The sequence below is a fragment of the Benincasa hispida genome, unplaced genomic scaffold (genome assembly GCF_027475165.1).
Source record: "Benincasa hispida cultivar pf3 unplaced genomic scaffold, pf3_genome.v1.1 HicScf605, whole genome shotgun sequence".
Taxonomy (NCBI): Eukaryota; Viridiplantae; Streptophyta; class Magnoliopsida; order Cucurbitales; family Cucurbitaceae; genus Benincasa; species Benincasa hispida.
Genome location: NW_028326718.1, coordinates 25,544 through 38,818, shown reverse-complemented (window position 1 = coordinate 38,818; position 13,275 = coordinate 25,544). Strand labels below are relative to the sequence as shown.

At 33.8% G+C, this 13,275-nt stretch overlaps 1 protein-coding gene across 1 annotated transcript; it reads right to left on the bottom strand.

Moving 5' to 3' along the window:
• Positions 1-2,880: 2,880 nt before the first annotated feature.
• LOC150030077 (ethylene-responsive transcription factor 2-like) lies at positions 2,881-4,313 on the bottom strand. The gene has a single exon (XM_090310093.1). The coding sequence runs from the start codon at positions 4,056-4,058 to the stop codon at positions 3,207-3,209; it is 852 nt and encodes a 283-aa protein (XP_090166219.1). The 5' UTR covers positions 4,059-4,313; the 3' UTR covers positions 2,881-3,206.
• Positions 4,314-13,275: the final 8,962 nt, after the last annotated feature.

The following is a 13,275-nucleotide window of genomic DNA, read 5'->3' as shown; positions in this document are numbered from 1 at the left end:
TTTTTCTTTTTGGTTATTGGTTCTCTTGGTTTAAATGGATTTTAGATAGGTATTGAATCTTTTTTTTTTTTTTTTTTTTTTTCTGTGAGTATTTGAGTTAACTGATATATATCTTGACTAATTTCACGGGACAACCTCCTTGCCCCTACTGAAGGGATCGAATCCTAACGAAAGCGTGTGATCGCGTTTTTTGATTACTTGAAAGAATTAAAAATACAAAAAACTAGAAGAAAAGATTGAGCACAATACCTTTATCAATCCACAACTGTAGCAAAATCTTCTCCTCGAATCGATAGTCTCCTCCTAAAAATCTTCCTTTTTCCATTAGATCTTTCTTACTATGACTCTAACAAAGATCTAGCTTGTGGGAACCACTCTTGAAAGATGAGAGGGAATGAGGAAGAAGAATTTCTAGACAACAACTATTCTCTAAAAATTGGGAGAATTTTCTTGGAGAGAAATCTCTGTAAAATGGCTATAGAAATTATGTAGTAGAGTCTGTTCCATAAAGTCTCGCTAGGATCTTATTTACAAAACTCTACAAGGTTACTCCTAATCCTATTAGGATAACCCCTTTGCAAAGATTTTAAATTAAATAGTTAATAATATCCAATATTAATAAATATTTATCCAATTAATATCTCATATTAAAAGGTTTTAAATATTTAAACCATATTTAAATGTTTATTCTCTACATAATATTTTTAATTTGAATTTCATCCAAATTAAATAATTATTTATTTGAATTATATTCAAATAAATTAATCCTCTAATTATTTATTTAATTTGAATCTATTCAAATTAAATAATTTATTTATTTACTTTGATCTCATCCAAATAAATTATGATACTCCATATTATACAATTATAATTTGAATCGCATTCAAATCATGTACTAGTTGTATTCAATACAATTAATATTTTTCCTCTAGTACCTCATTTTCTTTCAAACATATTTGATCCTTATTGGTATGTGGAGAGCTAGTAAGGGAGCCTTATAGACCTACATATTCCAATGATCTACGATTAATTAATTATACTTTTAATTAAATTAACCTTTATTAATTAACCACAAGTCAAACTATCATAAACTCATAGTTGAACTCTTATGCACGGTAGAAACAACTTTTGTCCATGGATATGATCAATATAAGCAAGTTGGTCCTTCACGAGTTGTACGTAATTACAGCTGGATCAAATGTTTGTTTTACATTATGTAACTACCTTTTTTCCTTAAGTACTACTGATTCCTCTAATGAACAATTTATTCATAGTCCAACCAAAAACTAAGTTTCTTTCAGGCTAGTGAGAGGGTGGGGCCCTTAGTTCAAGATCCGAAACTAGCACTTAAAAGAACTACTCATCTATTTACCCTATACGGGAAGGAGTGAATTTCATCTAGTGAAGTTATGCTCAATTTCATCTTATGAAGTTATGCTCCCAACTTCCCATTTAGTTAAATCTCCAAAATGGTAAGTTTATTAAATTGACAACTTAGGCCACTCTCACCTGTATAAATCAAAAGAATGGCCTCACAACCAAGAGCTCATAAATCACTTAGGATTATGATCAAGTTGCACATGATCATCCTATGAAATATTAATCTCATCAATTAATGGATTTACAAAGAGAGATTAAATATTCCGTGGTCTGATCTTATATAAACTCTTTGTAGAGGATACCTCCATTCACATGTCTCCATACATCTTCATAGGGTCATTAGGATCAGGCATCCAACCTTATCCATATATTATAGACCTTTAGGTTGTTTCTTAAACATGATCCACTTGTATGTCAACTACATACCTACATGCAATAACCTTGAATTTTTTGGTTAATAGATAAATTAATATTACATAATAAAATTAAATTATTCCACAAATTAATTACGAGACTTTATGATACAAATTTCAACACCTACAACATTTGAGTGTTAAGAAAACTCATAAGATATTAAATCTTAGGTCGGTGAACACCATAGATTACTCATGACCTCTTCGCCTTTTATCAAGTCCATGTTCCTTTTTGAAATTTCAGAGCTATATTTAAGTTTTTTTTTTAAAAAAAAAATTAAATTAAATTAAGCACTTCTGCATCTTAATTTTATAGTTTGATTAGTTTATTTGTGGACAATTCCAAAAATTTAATTCTAAAAACATGATAATCTTGCAAGTTATTCAAGTTTAGAGTTCATTTTGATAAAACAAATAGTTCAAATTGACTCCTAAGTATAAAATTTAGAAAAGGGAAGGTATATTAGATATTAACAACTTTGAATTAATCCAACAACTAATTTTTCTCAAATATGCAAGTGCGTAAATAAACAAACTTTTAACCTCAAAGTAAAATTAATAAATAAATAATAAAGTTAAATTACAAATTTTCGTCAAATCATTTTACAAAATGCTAACGTGGCATTTTATTAGACAAAATTTGGATAAAGTAATTTAATTCAATAGAAAAATAGAATTTGAGGTAGGTAGTCGAATTAAATAAATAAAAAAATCAAAACCAATGTCAAACCAATATAGAAGTTGAAGAAAAATAAAAACCATTAACCCTTTTAGAAATAAATTGGTAGCTCCAAGAAATCAACCAAAATCAAATTTAAGCAGCCCAAATCAACCAATCTTATCTTAATTAAAACAAAAGAAATCTTCTTCTAATTTTATACTTTGGTACATTGAACTCAACCAATAAATATGGTTAATAAGGATTTGATTTTTTTTCTTTAATAATCTTAGCTTGACCTCCTATGGTTAATTTAAATTTCTAATTGGTCCAATTGACTTTGAGACCATGCCACCTCATTTACATTTTATTTATAAGATATATTCACTTCTTTATGATAATTATTAAATTAAAGCAAAAAATGGAATATGAAAAAAAATAGAAAAATTCCATTCAAAAGATATTTTTTTTAAAACAATAAACAAATTTGCTTTAGCAAATCCAACCACCCCATTATGTACCAATACTTCTTCTCCACTCTCTCTTTTTTTTTTTTTTTTTTTTTTGGGAAATTTTATATTTTGAAGAATCCCAAAATTTTGAAACTCCAAAGAAAATCTACCAATCCTATCCCTAAAATATGTCCTCAAAAAATAATTACAGAGTTTTTTTTTTCTTTTTTTTTTTTTTAATCTCAAGTGCTAATCCCCCAATCATATTTTTCCCTTCTTTCACATACACCACTAATCCCCCAATCATTGCTCACCACTTGTACACTTTGCCACGTCAGCTTCCACTTGCAATGCATTGGTCCCCACCTCCTCTTGGATCAACTCCGGCGCAGCTAGAGAAGGTGCCACCGCCGTGCCGTCCGCCTTCTTCCGTCGCTTAGGGGACCCACTCTCTACCCACGACAACGACGAAATAGGCTCCGGCGATGATCGAGGCGATGACCGCTTCGACGTCACTCTAACCGGATCGGGTTCGCCTGAATTAACTCGAAGTGGGAAATTGAGAAGAGCTTTCGAGCCACGCATCCGATAAGCGGCGCGGTCATAAGCAAGCGCTGCATCCTCCGCCGTCTCAAACGTTCCAAGCCAAACCCGGGCTCCATTTTTCGCCGGGTCTCGAATCTCCGCCGCAAACTTCCCCCACGGCCGCTGCCGAACACCCCGGTAATGCTTCCCTTTAGCCGGAACAACCGCCGGTAACGGCACCGCCGCCGCCGGAATCTTAACTTCCGGCAATATGTTCACCGGCGGGAGAATCTCCGGCTCCGGCTTTACATCGGAGAATCCAAAATTGAAAGTTTCCGACGGGGAAGAGCCGAGCGACGGAACCCAACCGACGCTGACGGCATCACGGAGGACGCCGGCGAGAACCATGTCTTCGGAATCATCCTCTTTGAGAGGCAAATCGCCCCAATTTTCAGTCAAACAAGGGTACAAACTGCCGAAACTGGCGGTCCGGCAGAAAACCGGGGAGGCGGTTCCGGCAAGGGCGAAATTCCCACAACGGTAAGCGTCGGATTCTCCCAATAAATGGCGCCGTATGGTTTCCAGAAGAACAAAATCGGATTCACAGCCATTACTCTGTCCGTACATCATTTTAATTTCAACCAAAAATCAAAATTTTCCCTAAACAGAAATTAAAAATTAAAAAAGGAGAGAGAGAGAGATCAGAATGTGAATGAAATTGAAGATTTGGGGATATGAAAGGTATAAATAGGTAAATGAGATTCATGAACTTGGACTATGTGGGCCATTTTTATAAAATTAAAAAAATAGTGAAATGATTAAATAAATAAATAAGAAAAATAAAATAATAATAATGGGGGTCGTTTTAAAAGTGGGAAGGGGGTTCTTCTAAGAAAGTTCAGAAAAAAATGTGCAAGTTGTTTGTGGGGGAATTTAGTCACGTGTTTAAATTGGTATTTGGATTAGGACATAATTGATGATGTCATCGGTGATCCTCAAGCCATTTGTTCTTTGTCGGTATGTGCGTCACCTCCTTCTTTTTTCCACTTAGGCTTTTAGTTTCGACAAATCACACCATCTACCTTATAATTTCTTATAATTATAGTCTTAAACTTTTAATTTTATCTATCATTTTCTAGTTTGGGATAATTTTACATTTCTTCGCATTTGTGGACATTTTTTTTAAAAAAAAAAAATTAAGTGAAAAAAGAAAATTCACCAAATGAATTGAACTAAAATGTAAAAGTATATTTAAAATTTTATCTTTATCATTGTTTGTTTTTCTAGAACTATAATGATGTGAATATACAGTAGATAACCTAGATTATAATCAATAAAATTTGAAGCTATATTTAGATAATCATATCTCATTGGACATTTTGCAAAGTTCAACCTAGGCTTTGGTTGAGGTAGAACACATTTCCTAAGCACATTTTGAGCTTTAGGATGATGTTTTGGGTCAAAGCATAAGTAGAATATGTCCCATTTGATATTATGTTAGGTTGGCTAACGCCAAATTGGATGGCTAAGGCAATTCTCTCCCTTAGGCACATTTTTGTCTTAAAGTGCTACTTTCAGCTCAAATCTTATAATTTTCTTGATTAGATTGCTTCTGTTCATGTTTTAGGTTGATTTTGTCATTATTTCAAAATCACATATAATAATCTAAAATTTATAAAGAAATTCTACATTAAATTTTCCTCAAATTATTCAAGAACTCATTTGGCCCTACCTAAATAAAAAGATCCATTTGAACCCAATTTATAAAAACAGTACAAACGAAGTGTGAGACTATTTCTTTTGACAAACAAAACAAAAATATTTTGGTTAGTGTCCGTTCTAATTTCCGTCGTCTTGAAATACGTTTTACATAGTTTGGAAATTTTATTGCTAAAAGTTAATCATATTTTTGCTCTATTTAATTTCTTAGCTAGCTTTAAATATATTTTATGTTGAATTTACTTATTTCAACTTTTAAAATGGCGAGAGTTATCCAAGGTAAGACCCAAAACTCACAAATATGTCCAAGCTCATAAAAGTACCATGAGAAAGTGTTGGAACCGCTACCCTCCGTTGGACAAAAGATGACAACAATTAATGGTCAAGAACAACAGTCGTCAAAAAATGGAACTTGCAAAACAAAAACTCGTTACGGACCGAGTCGTGAATCTCACTCTCTTTAAGACGTTTTGCGGCTCTGCCCAAATGTGCAAGAAGTTCTACGGAATTGTCACGACGTCCCCAAGATAAAACAACTCAGAATAAGTAAATCTTTCTCGATTGGAGTTGCATTGTACCCAACCAAAAGACACCCACCCTTCAGGACTAATATGCTTGGAAACCAAAACGTAAAGGAAGTAATAGAGAGAAAAAAATGAGAAATGGAAGCTTCGAAAGATGAGATGAGTGAACTGAGAGAGGCCTGCGCCTTTTATGGGCCTCGCGTAAGACAGGTTGCACAGACCACGTAAGAGGCGGAAGACTCTTTCTTTTATTTAACCATAAAAATAAAATAAAATAATTAAAATAATAGTTAATAAAAATTAATCACACACACTCATCTGGATGGACGGCGACAAAGTGCATGTATGGGATGTCCATCATATCCACATTAGCCTATCTCCTCGCTCTCTCTAAAACATGGGTACCCCTTGGGGCTCAAACCTACAACTCAAGGTCGGACCGTGGGAGTATATAAATGAGGTCTCACTTTCCAATCTTAGCAATGTGGGATTCTTAAACAAGCATTTTTTTTTTCATTTAAAACTTAAATTTTAACTATCAATCTTCCACTTGAAAATTTAAAATCATAAGAAAAGCATTTTTCATTGAGCAATATCAGTCTATACAACACTGTGCATAAGAAAAGGTGTCTTACGACTTGAACCTTTATGTAGTGTAGATTTGAAATATACTAGAGTAACTCTTGGTTTTGAACTCTATCTCTAACAATATCTCACACACAAAATTACTAGGGTTTAGTTCATAAGCCTCTACTTTAAGGCCTAACACGTGTATCCCACTTTAGTGCACACTCTAGAGAGCTTGCCAAAAACTTCATTGAAAACAGCCCCCATTTCCACATTCACATAGGTGAGTCTATCAAGAGCACTCCTGTAGCTAGGTAACCCACTTGACATCAAGTATAGATCTCATCAAGAACTATGTTCTGTTGGGACTGATGCCCTAAAGTCTCGTGTCCTATAGTTTGTAAACAGTATATACGAATACCTGTGATTGTTAATATATACTTCACATCTTGTTGTTTTGCTCGATTATTTGTTTTATTTGCTTTACCACAAACTAATAAACATAAAATCTCTGGTTATCTGTATGTAACTCAAGCATGTATGTGGTGACATACAAGTGGATCATGTCTTGAGTGATAACCAAAATGGTTTGTAGTATATGGATATAGGAGGGAAACCTTATCCTGATAACGCTACGGATGCAACCCGCTTGTTGTGACTTGTCACAGATGGTCTGATCCTGATCATTCGTGTTGGGGATATGCGAGTAGGGGCGTCCTATACAAAGAGTTTGTATAAGACCCGACCACAAAGTGTTAATGTCTCGTTATATAACACCATTCATGACAGAGACTTTACTTCACTATGATGACCATAGGTAACATGACCTCAATCCTGAGTGTGTTGGGAACTCCTGTCATTGAGGGCGGTCCTTTGATTTGTATGGGTGCGAGTGCCAAGTCTCCGATTCAAACCTACCATTTTGGGGATTCGTCTGATTTGGGAGTTGGGAACTCAACTACACAAGATGGAATTCACTCATTCCCTGAGGTAGGGGTAAGTAGATAGATGGCTCCCTTAAGGGCTGATTCCGGGGCTTGAACGATGTGGCGCCACACACCTTCTCTTAGCCCGAGAGGTGTTCACACATAGTTGGACTATGTTGTATTGTTCATTAGAAGAATCAATGGTACTTAAGGAGTGAGATGTAACTACAGGGATAAAACGGTAAATTGGCCCAGCTGTACTTACGAGCATCTGTGAAGGGTTATCGTACTCATAATTGGTTATATCCAATGGACACAAAAATATATCTGTGGTAAGAAGAGTTTAGCTGTTGGTCTTTAGTGGAATCATTGACAGTTAACGGATGGTGAATCTCGTGGCTAAAGAGTTTAGTCAGCTATTCACGTAACGTTGGAGTTTCGAGCCACAGGTCCATTAGGTCACCTGGGTAGCTTGGATAAAGTCAAAAACCAGTGTTTGGGTTAATTTGAAATGTTCAAATTGACAAGAGAAAGTTCAATTATATATGATATAATTGGACTGGTTAATTATATATGATATAATTGGTTAAATGTATGAGATACATTATTATGTAGGAAATTAGATATAAATATGATTTATATTAAATAGAGGGAAAATACTATAGTAGATATATGATATCAAACTATAGGATATAAATATAATATGATTATATTTATTAATTAAATTAATTGATTAATTATTTAATAATTAACCAATTAATTCACGTTTGAACGTGGGAACATGGGGCCGTGAAGCTTAAAGTAACTGGAGGGTTAAAGTTTGAAAATCGTTTTCATTTTGAAGAATTAATTCAGTCGTGCTTTTGATATCCCGCGCCCAAAAAGAATTCGTGAAAGAGCGATCGCGAGAACCTATACAATAGAATCTCATTTGTTTAAACGATCGTTTAGTTCACGCGTTCTTTAAACGATCGTATACCACTTTCCTAAACGATCGTGTGGTTCTACTATACGATAAGCGTCTCCGCTATATGAAAGCAGAATTCTTCTCATGCGCGTTTATTGTCTACACGAAGTCTTTTCCTCTGTCTTCTATCAAACTCACCAGATCCCACTCTTTGTGTTTTTTTATCGAGGATACCCAGATTTCTCTTGTGGTGGTGTTGTTCCCGCGACCTTGTTCGTGTACGTTCGGATCGTGCAGTAACAGTCGAGAGGCTCGCCAGGTGCTGGTAGATCGGTAGGAGTTTTCCGCTGCTGTGGGTTCACACATACGAAGACCGTCTTCCTCTGGTATGAACCTCTTTTTCTATGTTTTATTGTATTCTAAGCATACTGTTGATGAGTTTAATATGAATAACTGTTAGTATGGAATGTATATTGTTTATGTTCCGATCACTGTGAAATCGGAGCGATCTAAGCCCGTTCATGGAACTCTCGGTATGATATCCTTCATGTTCAACCTTCAGGATATCATGCTCAAACTCTAGGTCATAGAAAGGGAACTCTGTGTTCCTTTTAGCATGATTCACTTCTTATCACTTGTGATCAGTTATTACCTATTGAAACTGGGATCTCCAATCTACAGGTTCGGGTTGGATTTTCCTCACAAGTGATTAATCTCTCTATAGGCATGAGTCCCATTCTTTTTTAGGTTTTGAAAACCTTTTCTCTGGCCAGTCCTTTCATCAAATGATCTGCCAAGTTTTCGTCAGTCTGTATATGATCCACTCTAACTACACCAGTAGTGAGGAATTCTCTAATAGTACTGTGCTTATGGCGTGTTTGTCGTCTCTTTCCATTGTAGTAATGGTTCTAAACTTTTGCGATTGTTGCAGTACTATTGTAATGGATCAATATGGCTGGTACTAGCTTCACTTCTTATCACTTGTGATCAGATATTACCCGTTGAACCTGAGATCTACAATCTACAAGTTGGGATTGGGTTTTCCTCACAGGTGATTCATCTCTCTATAGGCATGAGTCCCATTATTTTTGAGGTTTTGAAAACTTTTTCTCTGGCCAGTCCTTTCGTCAAAGGATCTGCTAAGTTTTCATCAGTTCGTATGTGATCCACTTTAACTGTACCAGTAGTGAGAAACTCTCTAATGGTAGTGTGCTTATGACGTATTTGTTGTCTCTTTCCATGTAGTAATGGTTCTAAACTTTTGCGGTTGTTGTAGTACTATCGCAATAGATCGATATGGCTAGTACTGGTTTTTCCCATAGAGAAATCTTTGATAGTAGACTTTTAAGTCAGTCTGCTTCTTCACTAGTTGCTGCTAGTGTTATCATTTTTTACTCCATCGTAGATTGGGTTGAAATGATCTGTTTCTTATACTTTCAAGAGACAACTCCGCCTGCTACATTAAAGATATAGCCATTTGTAGCCTTTGAATCATCCGAAAAGGAGTTTCAGTTAGCATCGTTGAACCCTTCCAGGACAGCGGAAAACTTCTGATAATGTAATCCTAGGTCTTGGGTTTTCTTTAAGTACCTCACAACCCCTTTCTATAACATTCAAATGCTCTATACTAGGTCTGCCTGTAAACCTACAAAGTAATCCTACGACATAAGCTATACTAGGCCTAGTGCAGTCAACAGTATATCTGAGACTGTCTATGATGCTCGCATACTCAGTTTGATTAATATTGGAACCAATGTTCTTGAACAACTTAACACTAGGGTCATCTTCTATAGTTCATAGGACTGGGCTTCTATAGATTTGTCATCCGTCATCTGAAACTTTAAGTCATGGATGACGACATGCTTTTTCCACCCAGCCTCCCCTGTATCGTACTTCTTCTAGAAAGAGTCCCATGCATCTTTTGTTGTCTTCATTATACTGTAATAGTTATACAAATCATCAATCAAACCATTTAAAATAAAATTTTTACACAAGAAATTCTTTTCTTCCCAATCAGCTGCATCTTTTAATTGTTGTTAAGTCGGATCTTCCTTCGAGACAGTTGACTTTTTCGTAGTACAAACGTCAGCAATCTTCTTGATTGTGAGGAAAAATAGCATATTCTGCTTCTATCATTTGAAGTTCACTCTTTCAAATCGGAATGTGCAATTAAAGTCGGAGTTCATAATGTCATTCTAATTCAAAAGGGTCATCACAACAGTGGTAGATGGAAAACGTCTTAAAATTTTTAGAACCGCTACCCTCCGATGGATAAAAGATGACAATAGCGAATGGTCACAAATGGAAGTCATCAAAAAATGAAATCTATAAAACAGAAACTTATTACAGGTTGAGTCATAGATCTTTCTCTTTTTAAGACGTTTCACGACTCTACCCAAATGTGCAAGCAATTCTACGAAATTGCCACGATGTCTCCAGGATAAAATAGTCCAAAATAAATAAATATGTCTCGATCGAAACTACACTGTACCCGACCGAAAAACGCACACCTTTCAGGACTGATATGCTCAGAAACCAAAACGTAAAGGAAGCAATCGAGAGAGAAAAATGAGAAATGGAAGCTATGTAAGAATGAGATGAGTGAACTGAGAGAGGCTTGTACCTTTTATAGGCCTCGAGAGCCAACTGTGATGCATAACTAACAAGGAGAGAAACGCTTGCAGTCATAGAATGTGTGAGGACCATGTGTAAGAGGCGGGATGTTGCGCGGACCACGTAAGAGGCAGAAAACTCTTTCTTTTATTTGATAATAAAAATAAAATAAATGGAAAATTAAAATATTAATTATTTTTAATAAAAAAAATAATCACACTTGCCTGACCGGACGGATGTCGGCACGTGTATGGGATGTTCACCATACCCATATTAGCCTATTTCCTCACTCCCTCTAAACACATGGATACCCGTTGGAGCCCAAACCCTCAACTCAAGGCGGGAATGTATAATAAGGTCTCACTTCCCAATCTTAGCAATGTGGGATTCTCAAACAAGCATTTTTTTTCATTTAAAACTAAATTTTTACTAATAGGAATTATAGGAGAGTGCACGCCCCGAAAGAAAAATATCAATGTCTTGAGGTTTGGGGCGACCAGCTCATTCAGTGAATATATATTAATCGAGAAATAATCTAGTCAAATCCAGACTGGCACCTTGCAACTTTGGGTGCTAGAAACAACCCTAATATCATCACCCTCACACGTAACAAAAGGCGTGTATCAGAGGACAAGCTTATAAATAGACACATTCAATTATCTTAAAGGGGAGATTAAGTAATTTCTAAAGGAGAGACTCGATCTTACTTCTTTTGTGCTTACTGAATTAGCTATTAACTTAAATATCGAAGTGCAGGTAAATTTGATACCAGATCCGTGCAAATCAAGAGTGTGAATGTTTTTTTTTTTCCTTTCTTTGAAAAATATAATATGAATGGTTTTTTTTATTATTATTTGCATAAAGGGTGAATCATTAATTTTATACAATGGAGGGGCCAACATAAATAAGATGGAGTTTTTCCAAAAAAAAAAAAAAAAATGGAAAGATGGAGTTTCATTTATTTTCTAAGGAAAAAAAGATGGAAAAAGACATAAAAATGGCCAAACATTATAGATGCATTTGATCTAAAGACAACTTGTCAATTTGCTTCTCTCTCTCTAAAGTTCACTTGTCTTGTTTGGATAAGTCTTCAACTAAGTTTGGTGGAAAACTTGACCCACATAATATATTAATATTTATTTCTTATAATTGTACATATATATGTGTGTCCCATTCTCATATGTCTTCTTCTAGGGAATTAAAGTGGCATCTTTTCTTTAACAAATTATTATTCAATTATAATTATATTTCTAGTTTCAACAATTTTCCCCTCTTAAGATTACCCAAAAATTGAAAGTGAAACTTCTGTTTTGATAACTATTTAGGGGAGTTTGATAAAGATTTTGTTTTTTAGTTTGTATTTTCACATTAAAAAAAGATTTGAATATTAATCCAATTTCTAAAATGCAAACATTTATTCAGAAAGTATATATTAAAAAATAAAATGTAAAATGAAAGTTTTATTATTTTTTTTTTTTAAAATTTGACTAAGAAATTCAATGCTCAATTGAAAAAATATGAAAATTATTGTAAAAAATGTGGAAAAACAAGCACACGTTTCAAAGTGAAAAAACAAAAAATGAAATGTGATTGATGGGATTTTAATTTTTTAAAATTATGCTTCTTTTCTCATCATTTTTTTCCATAGTTTTCATAGCTATTTTTTTTTTTAAAAAAAAAAGAAAAGAAAAACGGAAAAAAAACACTTTTGATTTTTTGTTTTAGTTTCCTTTTTCTATTATCTATAGTAAGAGATATTAAATATATATATATTTTTAAATTAAGTATGTAATATAGTAAAAATACAAATTTTATTGGATTTTAAAATTGAATAGTTGAGTTGAGACAACTTCAAAAAAATTTTTTTGAGTACATGCCCAACTAACTACGTCATATAGGTAAGAGGTTTGATTTCTCCACCTCATTTACTATTGAACTAAACAAAAAATTAATGAGGTAAATATATAACTTCATACCATCTCGTCCGATATTTTATTATACTTGTTTAGAAGTTTTGACATCATCTATTAATCTTAATACGAATAAGAATACCAATAAGAAGATCTATAATTTAATTTAGACGTAAAGAAAATCAAAATCACAGAAATATCTTAAGAGTGAATAATTGTTGTTGTTGTTGTTTTTTTTTTTTTTTCTCCTACGCTCATTTACTTTTCAGTGTTTTAAATGAAAATTTAAACTATTTTTTGTAGAAATTTTATTCTGCAAAATATATTTGTTTCGACAAATTAATATGTGATATAGTTTTTGATGTTAAACATATAATTTATAAAACAAAAAAATATAAAACTATAAAGACAAAAAAACAGGAAACGAATTTGATTTAAAATTTTGTCCATGTTTTTCACAACACCCTTTGGATGCATTGTTCCCTATTCCATTATAAAAGTTGTTGATAAAAGAAAAGAAATAAAACTTAGTAAATGGCCTACATTCATAAATTTGATCTCTAGATTAAAAAAAATATATGCTATATCCGATGTTTAAAATATTGATATCGAAGAAAATATCGAGGTCTTAATTTTACAAAAATTTTCATAGAAATATCGACAAAATTTTGATTTCGATAA

What these genes read in the sequence shown, in the direction of transcription:
- LOC150030077 (XM_090310093.1), bottom strand. Translation starts at nt 4,058, where the DNA reads ATGATGTACGGACAGAGTAATGGCTGTGAATCCGATTTTGTTCTTCTG.